Source organism: Apostichopus japonicus, chromosome 17, assembly GCF_037975245.1.
Source record: "Apostichopus japonicus isolate 1M-3 chromosome 17, ASM3797524v1, whole genome shotgun sequence".
NCBI classification, from domain to species: domain Eukaryota; kingdom Metazoa; phylum Echinodermata; class Holothuroidea; order Aspidochirotida; family Stichopodidae; genus Apostichopus; species Apostichopus japonicus.
Genome location: NC_092577.1, coordinates 31,489,877 through 31,513,508, shown reverse-complemented (window position 1 = coordinate 31,513,508; position 23,632 = coordinate 31,489,877). Strand labels below are relative to the sequence as shown.

General features: G+C 38.8%; 1 protein-coding gene across 3 annotated transcripts in view; it reads right to left on the bottom strand.

Annotated features, from left to right (window-relative positions):
• Positions 1-3,732: 3,732 nt before the first annotated feature.
• LOC139984186 (uncharacterized) overlaps positions 3,733-23,632 on the bottom strand; it is a 67,491-nt gene continuing 47,591 nt past the window's right edge. For 2 of the 3 annotated variants that reach the window (XM_071997969.1, XM_071997970.1), the window contains 11 exons: positions 17,939-18,005; positions 16,192-16,284; positions 10,853-10,946; positions 10,442-10,551; positions 9,537-9,667; positions 9,033-9,107; positions 8,385-8,528; positions 7,693-7,807; positions 7,170-7,250; positions 6,738-6,830; positions 3,733-5,892 (listed from right to left, as the gene is read on the bottom strand). In XM_071997969.1, the coding sequence (XP_071854070.1) occupies positions 5,860-5,892; positions 6,738-6,830; positions 7,170-7,250; positions 7,693-7,807; positions 8,385-8,528; positions 9,033-9,107; positions 9,537-9,667; positions 10,442-10,551; positions 10,853-10,946; positions 16,192-16,284; positions 17,939-18,005 (1,036 nt within the window). In that variant the 3' untranslated portion in view covers positions 3,733-5,859. The remainder of the gene's footprint in view (positions 5,893-6,737; positions 6,831-7,169; positions 7,251-7,692; positions 7,808-8,384; positions 8,529-9,032; positions 9,108-9,536; positions 9,668-10,441; positions 10,552-10,852; positions 10,947-16,191; positions 16,285-17,938; positions 18,006-23,632) is intronic. The other variant, XM_071997971.1, reaches the window with a different exon arrangement.

The following is a 23,632-nucleotide window of genomic DNA, read 5'->3' as shown; positions in this document are numbered from 1 at the left end:
GATGCTAATGTAAACAACGACATGTCTCATGTAGATGTATAAAAAGCATGGAGGTCCAATTATGTCAAAACTCTCTTTTACATTAGTAATGGCGAATTAGGGCCTGCACCCCCGCCGCGCAGTGGCGGAGCGTCCATATGGTCAGGGGGCGGATACCCCCCTGACGGACTCAAATGGACTGCTGGCGCCTTTTTCAGCTCTTTACCACTTTTTACTTATTCTAGATTATTGACTTTTTTATTGCGCTCTCATATACTTATTGACATTTGTCACATTTTGTTCGTGTAATTTGGCGATAACACCTTATTCTTCGTTTATCTGCAAATTAGCCAGGCCCGGAAAGGGTCATTTCCGGCGATCTAGGGAGTATCTTTACTCAAAAATTTTATGTACGCTACGCGCCAACCAATGGTGGCGCTCCGCTTAGATAGTGTCGAAAGCGCCCCTTCAGACCATTCTCTCCACTCCTGACCAATACCCCTAGCTCCGCCAGTGCCGCCGCGCCTCCTACGCCTATGTGTGTAGTGTTCGCTTTCGGAAATATCTGCTATTTTTTCATTTCCTTCAACCAAGTTTTATAATAGCCGTTATAACAGGTTTTAATATTTCTACACCAATAAATTAACTGTGTCTGAATTTTAGAAAATTTCTGACCAACATTCTACATCACACTTCCCTCTACTCGTGCAATTTTGACCGGTCTGTTAGGGGTTGAAGGAAGTTTTTTTCTATATTGGTTGTCCATAGATGAAATTTTGTTCAACATTATGGGTATGTTTTGAAGTGAGTTTATTCACGAGAAATGTGAATTTTCAAATTCGGAACAAATATGGGGCTTAAAACCTTGAAAAGTGGGGCTGACGGGTATTGTGGGCCGGGACGTAGAATCACCTACAAAAGCAAAGACCCACAGGAGATGCGATCAGGTCGAACATGATGTGTGCCGGGTTCAAAAAGGTTATGGATGGAAAAAAAAAACTATTAGGAAATACTTGGTTCTCAGGCAAAAGTGTACATATGGTTGGTCATTTCAGGCCCGAGAAGTGCCGTTTCCGGTGATCTGGGGGGTTTCAAAACAAGAAATTTTCTTGTACGCTGCGCGCCAACCGATGGTGGCGCTCCGCTTAGATAGTAATTCGCGCCCCCCGGGTTTGAAAATCCTGGATACGCGCCTGAGTATTGTCTTCAAGTTTGCAAGCAAGCCAACCACAAACTGTTTTTTTTTCAAGATAAGATTTGCAAAGATCTTTAAATTCCACGTCTCGGCTCTGCATGATGAAGTATAAATGTCCTTTAAGTTGAGCTTTTCCAATATGTTGAAAGCTATTGGGAGGGGCTATAGTTTCTTATATTAATTTGAATTAAATGAATTCCTTTTAAGCGCATTGATTGCAGGAACAAATTTCGAAGCAAATGAGAAAGGAACTGTCCAGCGTACACAATTAATATTTAACAATAAAAGATGGCGCTCTGAATGAATATTACAGTTGGACTTTATTTTCAGAAAAATTCAAACGAATATATATCTATATCTATATATATATATATATATATATATATATATATATATATATATATATATATATATATATATATATATATATATAGATATATATTTATATATATATATAGATATATAGATATAGATATAGATATTTATATATATATATATATATATATGTATATATATATATATACATATACATATATATATATATATATATATATATATATATATATATATATAAATTCATTAATAAAGATCAAAACACCATAAATTCTTTTTTTTTTGTTTTTTTGTATTGTGCATTGTGCACATAGTTGTATTTTTTTTTTTTCATCCATTTATTGAAAACTTCAGTCAAATTAAAAGACTTCATATTTTCATACTATAGATGCTTCAGATTAAATAAACGTCATAACAAAATAACAGTTGTTCTAATAAACAGCACAATTGATCGAACGAGATTAATGGAAAAGAGAATCACATGTCCTAAAGGCTTGTTTAAGCTGCAAAAAGTTAACCTTACTTTTACTACGATATCGATGTTGTGTGTACTTTTTTACACTTATTGTACACTTAAATTTATAGAAGAAATCCTCTACAACAGGAGTACATTTATTCAATTTACATTGAAAGATGAAATGCTTCATATATAAAATAAGAAAATTGTATGGGTGAGCTACATCAACACCGAAACCAAGAAGGATATCCTTCTTGGAGAAGAAGAATTGCTTCTTTAATAACATAGCCTCAACCCCTAAAATAAAGGTGGATGTCACACTACACTCCCAGAACAGATGTTCTATACTTTCAATATGCGTATCGCAAAAGGTACAGTTTGGAGAGTCGGAACACACCATAAATTCAATAAATGCCAACGTTTGCATAATCAAGTAAAGAAACAAAAGTAAGGAGGAAATAATGATAGACAAAGTTATTAAATCAAGATTTCTTTTTTCATTATTCAAGCGCAATATTTAATTACTTATTGCACTTAACATTACAAAAAAAAAACAAAAAACAATAGCCTATGTACATTTTCTTTTTTAATTGACAGAATAACATCCTCGCCTTGTCGCTTAATTGCCACAATAATGCCAATGCCGTCGATAATGAAATACAATTAAGGCAAATGGTGGGATGTTAGAAAATATCGTAATTTAGGACAGTATCGTATAAATATGTCCAAACTAAACTTTCACATGTTGGAAGAATAATATTTCATAGCATTATGCGATATTTGCGTAATTCACACTAATATCTGTATCTTGTATTAGACATAGTATCGTTTATGTTAAAAATGCACCTGGTTACAAGAAAATGACGTCATCACTGCATACTTGTTTTAAATAACACATTCATGCATTATCTTTAAACATTGATGAAACAAACTTGATGATTTTTTGTCCTATACCAAAAAGCGGTCTGTGATATAAATATAAAGATTGATAATCAGCTGATTTGTAATGTTTGCACTACTAAATTCCTTGGTGTGATAGTTGATAATCATATGAATTGGAAGCCACATATTCATAAAGTACACCCTTATGTTGCTAGAATTGAAATGCAAATGGTGCAGGATGTTAGAAAATATCGTAACTTAGGACAATATCTTATATGTCCAAACTATATACTTACACATGTTGGAATAACGATATTTTATAGCATTATGCGATAGTTGCGTAATTCACACTTATTTCTGTAACTTGTTGTATATATAGTATCGTTTATGTTAAAAATGCACCGTTACAAGAAAATGACGTCATCATTGCATACCGTGTATTAAATAACACACTCATGCATTATAACCTATATATCACACTTACCATTTACTATGACGTATACTTGAAAATTAAGCTTATACCGTTGCGGCATTACTAATATTCCAATCGTTTCAGGAAAATATCAGGATATTTGTGTTTCATGACCGGATACATGTAATTCAGGTAAAAGTAACAAAACTTGGGTGATACATTTTATCATACTTTTAGCATGCCCAGCCTTTAAGAAAGAAAGAAATTTTGATACCTGAAATCAACCATATTTTAGAACCAGACCCAGCTTCGATTAAGATGCATAGCCATTTTTAATCGAAGTCTCAAGTCGTTATTTCCAGTCGTTTTAATTAGTTTTGTGCTAAGTTAATGGAAACCGTACTGTCAAATTTGTCATCACTTACTGTAGTACTGCTCGATCTCTGTGATCTTTCATTATTTTCTGCAGTCCTGTTTTCTTTTATGTATTTTTTATGTAACTGCCATCTGTATACCTTATTGTATTATCTCTTATTTTTAATTGCATTTAGGTATCTCTTATACCTCCTTTGGAGAGCACATAGAGAAAATAAACTGCACTGAACTGACAAGTCAAACATTAAATAATGTCATACAGTTTTTATGGTAACACAGTATTATAAATAAAACTATTCAACGTTGATCTTGGAAAGAGAAATGTCATAACAATGAAATGATAAACTGGCTTGGATTTTTTTTTTTTTTTTTTGTAATTTTGCAACGTCATAATATGTGAACACAATTCCAAAAGAAGTTAAAGAATATTATACGGCACCAATAGGAATATAATGAAACTAATTTCCTTTTGAAAATATCGCAGAAAACAATCAGAACAGGCTCATCTAGAGCTAGTTCTAAAATAAATATGAGATTAGGATTGAAGAAAACGTCAGATATATCAAACAAAGAAAATGATACAACTCTCCGTGTATTTTATCTTGTAGGGATGTAAATGCATAGTCTTTTAATTTCAGCCGTTTATCACACCTGGTGCACAACCTCTTCCCCAAAACCGTACTGAACGTTAGCCTTGAAGGCATTGCATAGTGCTACGCCATGATACGGTTCTAGAGGTGCTTTCCATTGGCAAGGAGAATCATAAACCTGACATTGCTCTAACAACAATCAACATAAATGCATAGTCTTGTTATTTCAGTCATTTTTCACACCCACTGCACGACCACATTCCCAACAAACCACTGAACGTTAGCACTGAATGCATGGTAGTGCTACGCCATGACACGGTTCTAGAGGTGATTCCTACTGGCAAGGAGAAAGGTTAAACCTGGCATTGCTATAACAACAACAGCTAAAAAATGCGAAAAATAATAATACAAAATAAATAAATAAAATAATAATAAAAAATAAAAAATAATAAAATTTAAATAAAAAATAAAGAGACGGGCATGCAGCTATTAAAGCCACTAAACCCACCAAACTCAGTTGAACTTTAAGAGTATTGTTACATATTATGTACTGACGAATGGTAGAACCGAGAGAAAGAGGGCAGTAAATAGGGGGTAATTGGTGGCGCAGTGCAAGAATGGTTAAAATTAAAATTGTAGTGCGTATGTATAAGCATGGCGGAAAAACAGTTTTACCTCCATGGTGTAAGAGACAGGTAATAGATATAACGTTACTACCCTCCAAACCCTGTTCATTACGTAACACTTTATCGAACAAAACTGGCTGTACGTACAAACTGTCCTCATTGACACTCAGCGTTTAAAATAACTGAAAACCCCGGAGAAAGAATAGACACTTTGGCGCAGCTTTCAAAATTTATAAGATATACTTTCGATGGTATCGTGAATAAATTTAATAATACACAAGTTATCCCGAGAACTAATAATAAATAAGAAATTAATAGCAAAGAAATTAAACTGTTTTCGAAATTGTCGGGGAATCAAGAAAGAGTGTTCTTGTTTACTGTTTTGAACCATTATGTAATCTTTTTTTTTTGAAATTTCTAAATTAAACAATTCGATCCGTTTAGAATTATGTATGTCTATGCACCTGTTCCTCCACGCAACCATACGTGCACAAAACACGTACACGGTGTGTTTCATATTCACACTGAGTACCCGATTGTGTTTTTTCTTCTTCCATTGTTCAAATCCACGTACCCAGACCTTAACAATACACCTGAACAAAAGAATTCTTCTGAAGACATGGGCATTCTTTTGAAATGATGTATGAGGACTACCTTTGTTTTCCTGTGTTTTAAGTCCTGGGAATGCAAAACAGGTACACGTGCGCACACACGCACACGCAAACAAAACACACACGAACTACTTTACATGGTACGAATAATACACGGCCTCGTTTATAAAAACAACATTACCTAATTATATGCGGATAATAACCTGTTTGAAACTGGTTTATCACGAATTTTATTCACACTTACTTCTCCTTCCTACGGCGCAAGTTATAGTTAAGGCTTGGCTTGTTAGGCATGAAAAAAATGCTTATTTACATTATTTGTCCTTCGATATTTACATGAGAAACAGGCGAGTACTTAGAAGAAGGCGGTTTATTTCCATTTTTTTTATGTCTCCTCGACTACTTGTCATCCTTGTAAAGTGACCCTATTATCTGTTGAGGGAAAACAAGATAAAAGTACAGATGAAAAGAGAGCAAGAATAGAAATTCGTGTCATTCATGGAAATTTGCAACAACAAAAAAAGATTTATTATGTGTGGCTGAAGATAAAAACAAAAATTATGGCCTCATCTTTCGTATATCAATTGCAAGTTATGGAGAGTGGAACGTCATATCTCAGCTTCTATCCATAAACTTGGCTTTTCATGGAATCTCAAATAGAGTTTACATCTATAGACATTGAGGAACAAAATTCCCATCTGTGTCACCGCATTACTTTCTGGGTATCATATAAGGAGAGTTTCTATTCAGATTTGACATACAAGACGTTTATACCTTTGGGAAGCAGCAAAAGACAAATCCGTCTTTTGTGATAAACCAAACTGGTTGGTGGGGTACTCTACAAACTCTCGACAGTTTATAGCAACCCTTACTACCCCCCCCCCCCCACCGCACCAATCTAAAAGATGGTATCTACTGCGTATAGTATTCGATACGGAAACGGACCCCCCCCCCCCCCATTCGCCCAGCTATCTGACGAAAAACATATTTTAACATAAACCAATCAATAAGGGTACATCTACAAATCATTTTTTCCAATACGTCATTAGTCCATTAACATATTATGAAGTGTAATAGGCACCAAAGAGTCTGCACACATGTCTTTATACCAATTCTTTTGATTTATGTTTTATTTGGGGGGGGGGGGGGGCATCTTATACAAATAATGCTCGGAATTAAAAGCAAAGAAAAAAAGATAGCAACCCATTGATATTGCAAATCCTACATGTAACCAGGTCACGGTGTAGATGTAAAGGTAAAACTGAAAAAAAACTTACCTTTTTATGATTTGAGCTAAACCCTCCGTGAATTATCAATATCGCCTCCAATTGTTTCTTTGTGATGATATCTTTCTGTTTCAATTTTAAAACCTGCAAAATATTTATAAACAAACAAAAAACAACTTTACATGACCTGAAAATGATCATATCTCAATGACCAACATTTAAAAGCTGGGACAGGTGGAGAGGCGCCTGCACCCACCATTCAAAACGTATTAATTAGGTAAGGACATGAACTTTAAAAGTGAGGGCGTCCTAGACCCAGAGTCGATTGGTCTAATTCTTCCTCGACTGACTGTAAAAAATCCCCGACTGAACGGTTTACTCCCCGACTGACGATGGAGGTGGGGACCATGGGGCGGGGAGGGGAGCATATTTTCCCTTCGGTGAGGGGGGGGTAACTGGCACTGAGGTGTTGAAATTACTTACAGTAACAGAGGTCTTGCAACTCAGCTCATCCGTAGATTCGATGACGTCAGCAACTTCCTTCAATAGGTCAATGTACCCCACCTAAGAAGGAAGAAAAAATCACATGCGAGACGAGAGACCAGATATTCGAAAGTGAAGTCCGAGTTGTTGGGCAGACTTTTTATGCGTCATCTAACACCACTTTACCGACTAAAATACATACATACTGGGAAGATTTAGTGAGGCATGAGACACCGATACCCTCCCATAACCCCCCCCCTCCACTCGCCCTACGTGACCCATCTTTACAACCCCATCCCCTCCCTTCCCGTCCCCCGCGATCTGTATCTATGTCACTATTTTACCTAGTGAGAAGTTTAAAGAAAAGTATACGGCGAAAATCAACAGTAGCTCTCAATACGTGTAAGGTGAATCCTTACCTCGATTGAACGAGACCCATAGCAAAACAAGGTTATATTTACTTATAAATATCCTTATCTAAATCTCATCTATAAAACAAATTGCAATACGTTTCATAACTTACTTCATCCTGCGAGATTCTGTCATGAATAATTCTTTCGATACTTCGCTTTTCCAAGTTCAGCCTCTTCGCCACTTTCTGTCTTTCGTCATCACTCTCACACTTCAAAAGTCTGCAACTGAGGATGATGATAATGGAATTAAAATCACATAATTTAAAAACACAAACTTAATTTAAAGATGAAAATTAATCACACAAGTAATTTGAAAAGTAATCGCGCAAAACAAACTTCTTGTTATTTCTCTAAAATATTTACTGCTAACCGAAAGCTGATTTGCTTGTGTGCATTGTTAAAACGGCTGGTGCTAACATCTAAAATGATGCCATCTTTTGTAACTTGTTTGAATTAAGAATTCCCAAAGGTCGTACCATGCATACGTGTTATATTCTGTTTGTCAGTACGGGGGAGGGGTAAGGGGAGGGGTGAGGGGGAAGGGAAGGAGATTTCATTGATTTTACCCTGTCAATATGGTTGCATCACGGAAACTGACCCAATTCACAACCCTAAACAGCTGTTTTGTTAGAACTGCGGTCAGGTGGTCGAGACGATGTTTCACTCTAAATCTGTGCTGCATCGAATTACTATAATATAGTGTGTTTGCATTATATATATATATATATATATATATATATATATATATATATATGTATATATATATATATATATGCATGCATTTTCTTCTGCGTATACTTACTTTTTACGCATAGCCTTAAGATAGACTTGATGTACCATCAATCTGACGTCATCATGCCATTCCATAAAGTATGAACGATCCAGTGCTGATATGAAGGTTTTAATGACGTCACCGAATTCTTCTGTTATTGACGAATCAGGAAACCTATGAGTTAAAACCAGAGGATACTCAGTTCAGATGGTTACCCTCATCATCAGCTTAGCTTTCTAGATATCCCATGGCCCATGCAAATATATATATATATATATATATATATATATATATATATATATATATATATATATATATATATATATATATATATATATCTATATCTATATCTATATCTATATCTATATCTATATATATATATATACTATGTAATTCAATATATTTTATGTAATTCAACCAATATGTGTAATTCCACCAATCCAGTTTGATACATTTGTTAGGATTACACATATCCTCAGTTCTGACTGTCAACCTAAACATGCTACCGATATATCATATTTATCAGCACAATCCAGTATTTACTGTGATACAAAAGTTTTAAGATTTACAGTAGTTACTATAACCTCTGTGTGAATCGGCTGGCAACTCAGTAGTGACATTTGCTGGTTTCAAAGATACATTGCGCATGATCAGTTGAAATCATGAAATTTTTCTTACCACTCTTCCGTCATCAGTTTTTTCGTGAAGCTCTTCATTTTTGGACGATAGATGACACGCTTGTAATGCTCCAAACTTAGGAAAAAATGGACGTGAGATGAAATATTAAACGAGGTCAAATCAGGATGCGAAAGGCGTTACCTTGGGGTGGGGGGGGGGGACGGGTAGAGGGGAAGGGGCTGAAATGAACTGGTATGGGATGGTAAAGTGCTTGATTATGATATGATAGTGGGCTGGGATGGTAGTGGGGTCGTATGTGAAATAGGCTATGTGACAGTGGAGTGGAATGGGGTGTTTCTGAGGTGATATGTGCGCCTGCGCTCTACGTGCAAGGTGAACAACACACATTTCAGTGACATACTATTTGCAAGGTTCAGTTTTGAAATAAAAAGTTATTTTCAAAAAGTTACAAATGCATCAAAAACTGTTAACGTATCTATCAGTTTATCGGTCGCTTTGAATATATAGTTTATATATAGAGACATCAGACACCAAACCACTTACCATTCAATCGCGTGTTCTTTGATAACATTTTTAAGTTGTTTGAAGTCTTCCATCGATTCATCGGTTTGAAATTTCCCCCAAAGTGTAGACAAATGTTTATCGAGGTTCCAAAAATTGTTCAGTATTGCAAGCTGGAGAGGGGAAACAAAAGGGCCAAAAGTATTAGTTTACACACATTTTAGTTGCCTATAGTTCACAGTCTTGTATAAGGCCAGCCTGCCAGAGAGGCCTTCTCACAACACTGTACAAAACAGTCACCACACGTCACTGGAAACTTGTAACATCAACCCCAAATGAGCACAATTTTGATCTCTTCATAATTCGAGAACCATACGATCCTAAGATCGCCAGGTTCGGGCATTGTGTTAATCAGTTTTCCATGAGTACAATATCTTAATTGATGTAAATATATACCGCAGATCTGTGACGTCAGAATTACGCGAATAAGTTTCATTTTTGTTTCATCATTAGTTCCATATAAATCAATGGAATTAGTTAATAATCTGTTATTTTCAGATAGAAGACAAAACAAAAACCAAAAGAAGAAGAAATAAAAGAGAGCGTTATTGTCAAGTTGTTAAGGCAGTGGACTTGTGATCTAAGGATTACAGGTTCGAGTCCTAGCCATATCATTACGTTGTGTCCTTGGGCAAGGCACTTTATCTCCATTGTCCTATCTTCATCCAGGTGTAGAAATGGGGACCTGTGAGATAAAACTGTTAGCTGGGCACTGTTTAGCTGTTGCCATGTGGAGGGATTGTCTCTATGTTTGACAGGTTATCGTTGACCAGGGTATTATAGTGATGCGCCTTGACCACCGCTATCAGTGGATATAGCTGCGCTTTATAAATCCTCAATATAATTATTATTATTATTATTATTATTAAAAAGAGACAATTACTCACTGCTGTCTTATTATCAAAGTTTTGTCCCCGTTCTTTCTTGAGTAGAGCCAGTTCGGGACATTTGCAACGAGTGGGCAATTTACAAGGTTCGATGTAGTATTTAACAGCAGCTGTTATGCATATTCATAAAAATAGGAAAAAACACGATATATGGAAAAACTATTGACCGTAACACGTCATAAAATAAAATTACAGTTCATCAACTCCATGGAATCTACAAATTACATTTTACTAAACGGTTACAAAGTATAGACAGCTCAATCGTTTGTTTCAACCCCCCCCCCTCCCCCACGCCTAAAGCTGATGAGGAAAGTTATTTTTACGTAGCTAACGGCTAAAAATATAAACGATGTAAAACGATATATATATATATATAAACGATGTATAAACGATATCTACACGTATATTTACCGGCATAGAGTTCTACTGCGATCGTTAATTTCTCATTAAGGAGTTTCTGCATTCTCTTGTTAGTCTCGGAACAGATGGTGTTTGATACCTTCAGCTGTAAAAGGAGAAATATACACGAGTATATAGTAAGAATCTTAAACGTGACATCGCGTGCACGATCACGCGGTTACACTCTCGATATGTAAGGGGGGGGGGGGTGGGGGGGGTCCTTGGGTTGAGAGTGAGTGCGACTGGATCGAGTTAAGTTATCTTGGCCTGTCTCTCCATCTTGGGTAGCTTTCAAATTACCAGTTGCAGGTCGATCTTTAACCCCAGTATCTCTTCCCCGGTTTGGAAGCAACTAGGCTCAACCTTATTTGACGCGTAACACCGTCATAATTATGGAACGCGAAAAGGGAAAACATATTTCGTTGTCTAAACCATGGAGGTAATAACAGACCTAAACTAAGTTTGTTGTTGTCTAAACTAAAGTTGTTTCTGCTGTTTTACCACGTTGTTGTACCATGGAGGTAAAAACAGCTCAAAGTCACGTTGATGTCTTTAATTCCGTTGTCTAAACCATGGAGGTAAAAACAGATGTCTAAACATACGTCGTTGTCTAAACTTACGTTGTTGCTATTGGTGCATGCTGTTCAAAATTGCTCAACCGCGTAATGTAAACCAGAATGCAAAATGCATTGTGGTTTCGATGACTTCAGTACACTAGAAAGTTCTGCTTGTTAGTATAAGCAGAACTAGCTGTTACTATAGAAAAGGCCCGAACCACCATATTGATACATTAACACTATGGCATGATAAACACAGGTCAGTCTGTTGTACGTGGCTATACACACAATAGGGGTCTTGGAGGTCGGCCAAGTCCATTCGGAGTCACCAGACGCAAAATTGTAGAAACCTTATTTTATAAGCCACCGTATATCTCCCACCGCCAGCCTATCAGATGTCATGTGCGTTACAGCCCATACGAATATAGGAGGCTGCACGGTAAAAAACTTATAAAATGTTATAGGCTATGCATATACGCTGTGAATGTTTGGCTAGACAAAGTACCAGCATAAAAATACTGCACTTTTAATCTGATTTTATTGAGCTCCTTCAACAATGTGTAGAGATAATCCGGGAATGTCGGGAAAACGAGTGTCGAGACAAAATGCCAGCATAAAATACTGTACTTTATTTGAACCATTAAATGATGTCTGGATATGTTGTGAATGTCGGCAATCAAGTAAAACGAGTGACAGTAATCAGGCGCGTATCCAGGATTTTCTAACCCGGGGGGCGCGAATTACTATCTAAGCGGAGCGCCACCATCGGTTGGCGCGGAGCGTACAAGAAAATTTCTGGTTTATGATACCCCCCAGATCACCGGAAATGGCACTTCTCGGGCTTGAAAATGAGCAACCAGATGTACACTTTTGCCTGAGAAGCAAGTATTTCCCAAAAGTTTTTTTTGCATCCATAACCTTTTTGAAGATTGTCATCAGTCACACATCATGTTCGACCTGATTGCATGTCCTATGGATGATTGCTTGTGTAGGTGATTCTACGTCACGGCCCACAATATCCGAAAGCCCGACTTTTCAAGGTTTTAAGCCGATTATTTGTTGAGAATTTGAAAATTCAGATTTCTCGTGAATAAAAATCACTTGAAAACATACCCATAATGTTGCAGAAAATTCTATCTATGGACAACCAATATAGAAAACTGCTTGAACCCCTAATAGACAGGTGAAAATTGCACGAGTAGAGGAAAGTATGATGAAGAATGTTGGTGAGGAAATTTTGGAAAATTCAGTCACAGTTAATTTATTGGTGTAGAAATATTGCAACCTCTTATAACGGCTATTATAAAACTTGGTTTCGGAAATGACAAATAGCAGATATTTCCGATATCAGGTATATCGAAACCGAACACTACACACATAGGCGTAGGTCCCGTAGGAGGCGGGGCTGCAGCCCCCCCCCTTCCCGCAACCAAATTTTTCCCATTTTTATCGGGCACCTACTGAAAGAAAAATAAATAGCAATGAATAGCTTAAAAATGATCTCCTTGGTAATTAAAATAAAGTTGTAAGCTTGGCCGACATTACCTTTGTAAAAGAGAGTTTTGACATAAATGGATCTGTATGGTTTTTCTCCATCAACATAAGACATTTCGTTGTTTACATAAGCATCCGGCGGTATACTGTGCAACTTTCTTATATGATATTGGCATCGATATGTTGAACGCGCGCTTTGCGCGCGAAAAATTTTGGCTTTTTTCGGGCAAGTCGTTACAGCCCCAAATCCAATTTGGCTCCTACGCCTTTGACTACACACATAGACAGTTTTTGAGGCTGTTCATCGTGGAACATGCATTTCAATGCTCACTGATATGATGTTATATCTGCTCTTTGCTTTACAAATTCGAACAGGCGTGTAGCGAGTAATTGCCAAGGGAGGGGCGAACCCTGTAGGCAAACTATCTAAGCGAAGCGCCACCATGAGTTGGCGCGAAGCGTACAAGAAAAATTTTGGCCGAAAATGCCTCCCAGATCGCTGGAAATGACACTTCCCAGGCCTTGTAAGTTGCATCTAAGCATTGTCTATTTTGAAATTACTAGCGATGTCGTAAAGAAAATTTGCTCGGGGGGGGGGGGGCGGTCGCCCCCTTCCCGAAATGCGTCATGTTCCCCGACGACTCGGTCGAGTTCAAGACCAGCCACAGTTGGTTCCATATAGCACAATTGTTAAGGCGTCCATACACACACACGCGTTATGATAGACCATATATAGTATTTATATAGATACATTAGTGAGAGAGGAAAAATGGAAACGTCAAAAATGGAGTTGTCGGTGTAAGGGATAGGGTGAGGCGCACACCCCTCCGTAATCGTTGATCTGTCACTGGCTACCCTGTGTATTTAATTGGGATCAGCGCTTTAACTATGACTGTTCCTCTTTCTCTTCCCGAGGTCTTGGCTATCTTCTACTCCCTCCTTTTCTCCTTTTTCTCTATTTTTTTCTTTTTCTTTTCCCTTCCTTTCTCTCCTCCTTTTCTTTCCCCCCCCCCTTTTCCCTTTTTTCTTCTCTTTTTTTCTCTCCTCTTTTCCTTACCCGGGGGGCGCGCGCCCCCAACGCCCCCCCCTGGATACGCACCTGGTAATATTACTAGAGACAAAAGTTTTCGTCCCGATCGAACAATAATTGCGTTTATTATATTACCTATATACTTTTACTAGTGTAGTTGTAAAGATGCAATCTTATCACTGCCTGTACTTTGTGAATGCTCTACACAATATATATGACGGATGCCATCCAGTGCCCTAGCTTCGCTGTTTTACAGGGGCGACCGTCCGACCTCCATTTCGCCTGCCCTGCCACTATTTCCTCCTCGCCAACTCCGTATATAGTACCTCCATGCTTTGACCTGCAGCGATTCACCAGCAACCCCAACTCTTCAAATATCCCCGCACATGTAGTGTGCATATCTCGCTAAATTCCACGCAATTTGTATTAGGCCTGTTCGAACTCCGGAGTTTCAACTGCACATGCGCATATCCGGAAAATTTGTGGAGAAAAATTCATATCACCGTACCTATAACACATAGCCCTAAACTCGAGTGTATCTTGGATGATTCGTTTCTTGCATAACATGTTAGCGTTCTTTTTGGTCTAAAAATTCCTAACAATGCTGAGCGGGGTTTGTGTATATTCCATTTACCCCACAATCCCTTTCGCAAATCGAAACTCCGAACTGGATTGGTGTTACGAATGAACTTGCTTGGCGGGTTTAGTAAACTAGTTCTGTGAGTGTATTGCCTACGTACTTCAATATTATGCCCTTCTTGTAACTCACGAAGCGCAGACTACATCCAACCATAGAGCAACTGATCTAACATTTACCCTGGTTGCTTTGCAGTATTTGGAAACAACCATCTCCACGAAAATTATAGTATTTAAATAACATTTTCATTTACGCAATGTCGAAACTTCAATGATTACTTATGACGATGTATGAATACAGTAGTTTATACACACGAATCAGTGCCATGCACCAGAATCATGACATGAAGCACGTGGTCAAAGGGACCGAAGAGATAACTGTGGTATTAAATGCATATTTACATTATCAACTCTCAGTACGGATATAACAAAACATACTGTGAGATGAAAAGTCCTTTTCAGTATCAGAGATGTTGTGGTAGCTTCCCACAAAATTCATAGATTGTCTCATCCCATAACTTTCTGTGATGAAACAATTATTCAAATATAACGTTAACAATATCGTTAACAACGTCCTCGGAGTTGTAGCAACTATCACGTTAATATCGTTAACAACGTGATTTTGTTCGACAAATCAGATTGTTAACGATATTTACTTGGCTGTTGCTACAAATTAGGACGTTAACGATTTTCTCCCTTTTCGCGTTCCATAGTTAAACCATCATACTTTGCGTTCATTGAGCACTGCAGATGCTAGCATGTTTGCAGGCAATGGGTAAGGGACTGTTAGCCAAACAAATCTCGGGAAATTTGAGAAAACATCTGTGGCTGTATTTAGCATGAAAATCTCTGTAATAGATATGTTGTTAGCTCTGCACGGGAGCCACTTGCGATTGATTGTTATAATGTTTTGAAAAGAAAGAATGATGTTCGTTCACAATGTGTTACAACAACGGAACTTTAGATAGCAAAGAAAGTGTAGACATCAACGTGAGTTTAGACATCAACCGTAAAGTTTAGAAATCAACGTGAGTTTAGACATTAACGCGCGTTTAGACATCAACGTGACTTTAGACATCAACGTGAGTTTAGACATCAACGAACAACAGCAACATGGTAAAATAGCAGCAAAAACTTTAGTTTAGACAGCAACCAAATTAGTTTAGACAACGAAATAAGGTTGCCCTTTTCGCGTTCCATTTATAATCACATGCGTGGTTACGGTCTCGACAATTACAATTGAGAAGCGGATCAAGTTGGATTTTGACGTGCGGCCATGCATCATGTAAGCTCTCTCGTAGTTGACTTTTCGTAAGATTTAAAGCCAGCTAGCAAAATGCACTGCTTACTGTCATGTTTACCGAAGCCCCTATACATGCGGGGATTGAGGATAATCGAGATATCAGTATTTTGTAAGCTATATCGAGGATTATATGTTTTAAGAAAGTATAATTGATCACAATAGGTAACGGGTAAAGTGGGTGGATGGGGTGGGATGCAGGGGTGTGGGTTGGAGCCGGATGAGGAGTTATTGTGAGGGATATACACACTTCTTAATTATTATGAATTCATGAGTTGTATTGTTATAGTAATCACAAAGAAATATGAATATTTGGTTGTATTATATGGCTTACGTTTTGATCACACAGGTCAACCACGTCTACCGGCCATTGTGTGGTACTGAAGGAAGAACTAAGGTTATCAATGTGCTTGTCACTCAGCCAAAGCTATGTCCACAACAGAAACATGATAGAGAGAAAAGAAAAGAGTAATGAACTTAGATAATACATAGATATTTCTCACATTTAAGTAATTTGTCATGTTTAATTTAAAACAAAAAATATTACAAAGGTGTCACTGGTTTAAGGAAACGTTCAGTTAAAGTGTTTCTTTCTTACTGTGTGCAATGCATATTGAACTGCACACACACACACACATACCCACACACACGCATATATATATATATATATATATATATATATATATATATATATATATATATATATATATATATATATATATATATATATATATATATAAATTTATATATACAGGGTTCTGCCGCTGCCGGTCGGCGCCGGTCGGGCCCGACCAGCACGCTGAATTACCGACCGCCACAATCTGCCTGAGTGACTTTTCCGACCGGCACTTATTTTCGATAGGAACTCCAAAAAACAGCTCCATAGCCGGAGGGTCGAACGTACAGAAACAATCTGTTTGAGACTAGGGGAAATCCAGTTCATAACTGTTCAAATTTCAAATATCCAACACATCACAGTGTCATACTTAGTAAAAATTACCAGAGTTCCGCATTCCAGACCAATGACTGTTTTCCGTTTCCAACTCCCGATCGTACTTTTGATAGTTTCATTTATATCTATTTTTATCGCGCGAGACACAGGCACTATCCAGCTAGCTAGTACACATACGGCCGTTAACCTTCGTAGCGGGTGAATTTACATCATATTGCATTAGGCACGACCAGCGCACTCCGCCTCGTAGTGACTATACGTGACGGCTACACGAACTAGTCAGCCACGTGCACGGTGCATTGCTACTGCTTTCTAGTATACTTAATAGGCACCACCGGCTGGTCTGTACTCTGGTGCTCCAGATATTTGTCCTAACTTTTTTCATTAATTATGAAAAATTCCAGACATGAGATCTCATTTCAAAGCTATCTAAATGTGGCTCAGAATACTCGGGAAGGGCCGTTTCCGGCCATCTGGGGGGTTTCCAAAACCCAAAATTTTCTTGTACGCTCCGCGCCAACTGATGGTGGCGCTCCGCTTAGATAGCCTGCCGGCACTCATTCCACCCTGGGCAGAACCCTGATATATATATATATATATATATATATATATATATATATATATATATATATATATATATATATATATATATATATAAATATATATATATATATATATATATATATATATATATATATATATATATATATATATATATATATATATATATATATATATATATATATATATATATATATATATATATATATATATAAGTTGGTTGGTTGACGTGTATCTTGGGGCAGAGTGCTGTATGTCCGGTGGACAGAGCGAAATATATGTTGAGACTAGTTGAGACTAGTGGAACACTAGTAGTTGTAACTCAGAGCTTCACGCGTTGAGCGATTGTCTGACGATCGCTCAACGCGTGAAACTCTGAGTTACAACTACTAGTGTTCCACTAGTCTCAACATATATAAATATATATTAATATATATATATATATATATATATATATATATATATATATATATATATATATATATATATATATATATAAATACATTGAATTGATTTATACTTTAACGTTTAAATAATAATGAATATGCATGACATTAACACTACATACCTTAATTTCAATGCTGAGACATCTGGACAAGTGTTCTCTAACCACGGTAGATTGTCGCTCCAAATACCTTTTAAGTAAGTAAACAACAAACGAAGGGGGTTTACTGATCATTGGATGCATCGATGATGAACTGAGGCGGTGGGGCGAGGGGGGGGGGTCTAAAAGGGGATACTCTCCTCGAATATCGTTAGCAAATAAACTAAGAACACAATTTTTGATCCATCTTTCAATACCCCAAACGTCCCAAAAAGTGACTGCCCGGCCGCGAATTTTTTTTATCCCAAACAGGTTTGCAATTAGTACGGAGTTTTCAGCCAATCAGATTGCTCGTGACGTCAGTATCAATATTGATCATCGCTTGGAAGTTGGAAGACAAATATTGAATCAGAAGAGTGATAAGGTCCATATATGGTCTTAAACATGTCAAAACATGAATGAGTTCATTGACGTCACTGAAACATGTGGTGAACAGATTAATGTTTGTCATTGATTGACCTGTGACACTTAGTTAAGTCTAGTTCCGGGGTTTCCTTTTGTAACCCTTTGAAAGTGATGTGTTACTTTAATTGGTGGCGCTGTATAGAATTAATTAGAGGGTTTACTGTTATTTTATGCCACTGCACATGTCTAGGTTTTTGTTGCCTGGTAGCCATCTTTACCCGTGCAGCCTTGTTAGCCTTGCTATCCTCTGTAAGGCATAGTTTGATCAGTTCCCTTTGTCAGCTGGTGTTTTGTGGTTTTATCTTGAAACCTTCTGTAGCAGATTACTTGGCAGCTCTCCAGGTACGGTTTTCCCTTTTGTTTTAAGTTAATTTCGTAATAAAGTATTCACATCGAGTCCCTGCGATGTGCTGTGTTTGTTAGTGTATTGTAGCATACGTAGCCTGTTGTGTGTAGTGCATAGCGGAGTGTCAGCATTGTTCGCTGATATAACTGAGCATTTGATTAGTTGATTAGTTGGTGAAAGACTAAATTGTTTACGGTGACAGTTATTGAATAAAGTTTACTGTGTGATAGATTATGTGTAGAATGTGGGGTTTTCTAAGATAAATAGGCTGTTTTGGCCTATAAGGCGATATAATTGTGTTGTGGGAGCCCTACTGTATTGGATGTTAGTATTAATAGCTAGGGTTGTTAGGCTTAGCAATATGCCCATGAGTACAGAGACCTGAGCTTTGTGTTATATCCAAGTGGGGGCGTTGTTGCAGAATACTGTTGATCCTCGTTTGTACACAAACGGGTATACTATTGTGATAAGGGATTAGTACTGATTGAGAAAGGGTTATCTCATGTTTTACTGTGGAGTTTATACACCCTTGCAAGAAGTTCAATGTTGTATTATTTTAATATATTGATTTGATCAGATTTAAAGTGTTTGGCAACAGTAGTTAAGCATATTGAAATATTTTAGATGTCATCGTAGTGGTAATGTTTTATCACTGTTTGGTAACCTTCTCTCCAGACTGGTGTTGAGGACCGGTGCTCCATACTTGAGGGTCGCAGGAACTTCGCCTGAGCCTGTGATGTCCGCGAACTGATCAGTTAGCGCGCAATATTAATTAGGGGAAATTTGTATATTCTAGCTGGGGATAAGTGCATGCAACGGGGGGTGTATTAATCTAGACGGGGGTTTATCTCGCTACGGTGGGATAGCATTCATTGTTATTATATTAAGCAGTACAGTATTAAGTATTTAAGTGTATTAATCTAGAAGGGGGTTTATCTCACTACTGTGGGATAGCATTAATTGTTACTTTATTAAAGCATAATCATTTTAAGCATTTAAGTGTATACCACACCGTATTCAAACGGGGGAAGTGATCTCTCCCGTCTCAATAATCGATTACCCTGACCGTATAAATTCAGTACGTGTTGGGACAATTTAATAACTTGGGTTTTGAGTCTTTATTTCTTCTGGGCTAGGGGGCTATTACTCTAACCTAAATAGAGGGCGGACGAACCACGGGTTACATTTGGGGGCCTATCCGGGAACACACTTCTCTTAAAAAAAAAAACTTAGCAAGAGTTTAGTGAAGCATCTTAGTGTTATATGAGACGGGAGTGTGGTTCCCTTGTTTGTTATTTATATTTGCTGCACTAAATTTTTTTCTAACGATTAAGGTACCACCAGTTGGAGAGCTGTCCAGTAAGTATGGCCAGGCCATACACTGCTTCACTAGAAAGTGAATCTGAAGTGATCACTATAGGGAGGGAGTGGTGTAAAAAGGAAGATGTGGCTGAGTCACGAGCAATATTGCTCACAGCTAGGCATACTCAATCTACCACTAGAGCGTTACTTGAAAGTCTAGCCAGAGGTCTCCCTAGGGGTCTGGTGGGGATTTGTCGTAAAGAGGTAACCCGAGGGGGGATGACAGAGACTTTTGTTCTTTGCGAGTATGAGAGGGATATAGGTGACCAAGAATTTGGAAAACATGCAACCATTAGGGTTGCGAAGGAACAGCTGTGGTTCAAAATTATACCCCTCTGTGAAAGCCTACAGTCAACAGATTCAACAGAGCGAATGATGGTGCGTGAACTAGGCTACCGAGACAACAATACCACTCCTGTGACAGAGTTGCAGTACACTCTCGCATCTTCCTACCGACGCCTCAAGTTCTTTTCTGGGAAAGACAATCTGTCCAGAGATGAAGAGGAATGGAGCTCGTGGGTAGAGCAGGTGGAGGGTCTCATGGCCGAATGGACTGGGGTGTCAGAAATTGAGAAACGTAAGAGGATCAGGGAATCATTACGTCCCCCAGCATCCCAGATTATTTCAGACCTAAAACAGGATCTCCCATCTGCGACATCCGAGGACTACCTTGCCGCCCTTGAGGCAGTATTTGGAACAACCGAGAGTGGAGAGGAACTGCTAATCAAATACCATAGCATGAAGCAGAACAATGAAGAGAAACCCTCAGCATATCTTTCTCGTTTGCAGAGTGCGATTCGGCATGTTTTAAGAAAGGGAGGATTGGTTCCCGGAGATGTCAATCGCATCAGACTTCGACAATTTATCAGAGGGCTCTTATTTGACGATCTGCTCATCACAACCCTCCAACTACGAGACAGGCTCACCGACCCCCCAGGTTTCATCTCTCTGCTGAGTATGCTAAGGAGGTATGAAGAGGAGCAAGATTGCAAGTTCCAACAGCGACAGTCTAGAAACCACAAGACCCAGAGAAAACCAGTGGGTGTCACCGCAGCTAGCATCACAACAACTAGTGAGGAAAAACCAAAGAAGGAAATGAATGATCTAAAAGCTAGTGACCGTCTTGAACGACTTGAAGCAGAAGTTCGTGCCCTCAAGGTATCGGGTTCCCCAAAGGTTGTGGAGCCAGAGTCAGAAGAAGCTCCCCGGGAATACAGACAGTGGACCTCTGGAAATAACAGGAACCAGAGCCCTAATTTTTGCTTTAACTGTGGCCGTACTGGGCATATCAGCCGGACATGCCGCTTTGACCCCGATATCCAGACGGTAAACAGAAAACTGATCCAATTCGTGCTGGGTCAGGGAAACCCACAAGGATCCATGGGCAGAGGCACTCAGGGGTCCAATACGTAGATTGCCTCTCATCTGAACCAACCAAAAATGCTCACCATTCTAACATTCCCCCTGGGCTAGTGGGAAAAGCAAATAGGCAGGATTGCTTTGTGGATAAACAACCTATCAGTTGCCTAATTGACAGTGGATCCCAGGTAACCTTAATATCTGAAGGTTTCTTTAAGAGCTTAAGCCGAGAGATGTATCCTTTGGAGGATTTGGTGATCAGGCATGGTGGGGACGGAACTATTCCCTATTTAGGATATAGTGAGATAGAGATACAATTCCCTTCCAAGTTTTGTGGAACAGCCAAATCATTTAACACTCTAGCCATTGTTGTTCCAGATGGACGAGATTCAGCCACCTGCCCTCTCATTATTGGGACTAACTCTGGTGTTTTTAAGCAGTGCCACGAGGCCTGTAGACAGATTGGTGGAAAAAGTTACCTGCAAGACTTAGATATTTCAACCACCTGCCGTATGATTTATGTGTCCCTAGACGAATTGGAAAAACTGGGACCTGATGGGCGAGTTGGATCTGTGCGTACCAAGAAAAATGAGAACATTTGTATCCCGGCTGGTAAGATGTTAGAAGTGACTGGTGTGATGCACTCACGGTGCACGTCAAATCAGCTTGTACTAGTGGATGCCCCGGAGAAAGGACTTCCTCCAAATTTAGGTATGACCCCTCATGTGAGACAGCTACCTGGTGCCACATTCTGCAAAGTTCAAATCAGTATTTGGAACCAAGGAGAGAAGGACATTGCATTGAGACCTGGAACTATCATTGCTGAGGTGGTGGTGCCACAGTTATGTACCCGGCCTGATGACATACAAACAGCTCAAGTAAGTTGCAACCTAAGTCGAGTGGATGTAACCAGCAACCCTGACCTTACTGAAGAGTTTAAGAGGCTTCCATTCCGCTGGGGTCCCGTCAGCCCTGAATGGAAGGAACGGTTAATCCAGTCCTTTGTTGCTAGAAGAAAGGTGTTTTCAATGGGAGAGTGGGATTTCGGTGAAACTAAGCAGGTGGAACATGAAATAAAACTAAATGATGAACGACCTTTCAGAGAGAGATCCAGACGACTTGCATTGTCCGACTTAAATGATTTACGGGCACACCTTCATCAGTTGCTGGATAGTAAAATCATCCAGGAGTCCAGAAGTCAATATGCATCACCCATAGTGATTGTTCGAAAGAAAAATGGGGATATACGCCTGTGCGTGGATTACAGGAAATTGAATGCCAGGACCCTTCCGGATCAGTATGCTGTCCCATTGGTGCAGGAAGCTCTGGACTGCATGAGCGGATGCAAGTGGTTTTCAGTTATTGACCTGAAATCAGGATATTACCAAATACCTATGAAAAAGGATGATCAGGAGAAAACTGCGTTCATCTGTCCTTTGGGTTTTTATGAATTCCGCAGACTGCCCCAAGGCATAAAAGGGGCACCGGCCACGTTTCAGAGGCTAATGGAACGGTGCATGGCTGGTTTGAATCTGACTGAGGCTTTAGTGTATATGGATGATATCATTGTATTTGCAAAATCCCTGGAGGAAATGGAGGACAGGTTAGTCAAGGTACTAGACAGATTGGCTGAGTTTGGACTCAAGATTTCTCCAGATAAGTGTCAGTTTGGTTGTCGGAGCGTGAAGTATCTTGGGCACATAATATCAGAAAAGGGAGTTGAAACAGACCCAGATAAGTTGGAAGCATTAAAGAGTTGGCCTCGCCCGACAAATGTCAGAGAGTTAAGATCATTTCTTGGCTTTGCAGGATTTTATCGAAGATTTGTGTCAGGCTACTCACAGATTGCCTACCCTTTACACAGACTGACTGCAGGGGGTGACTGTGCACGGAAGAAGGGCGCAAAATATAAAACCCCTATTGTGTCTCCAACCCGACCCTTTGGGAACGACTGGACTCATGCGTGTGAACTGGCATTCCAGAGCCTGAAGGATCAACTGTGCTCCGCTCCAGTGTTGGTGTTTGCTGACTTCTCAAAACCTTTTGTAGTTCACACTGATGCCAGTAGAGAGGGCTTAGGAGGAGTCTTATACCAAGAAGTTGACGGCCGACTACATCCAGTGGCCTATGCTAGCCGAAGTTTGACCCCATCTGAGAGGAATTATCCAGCCCATAAATTAGAGTTT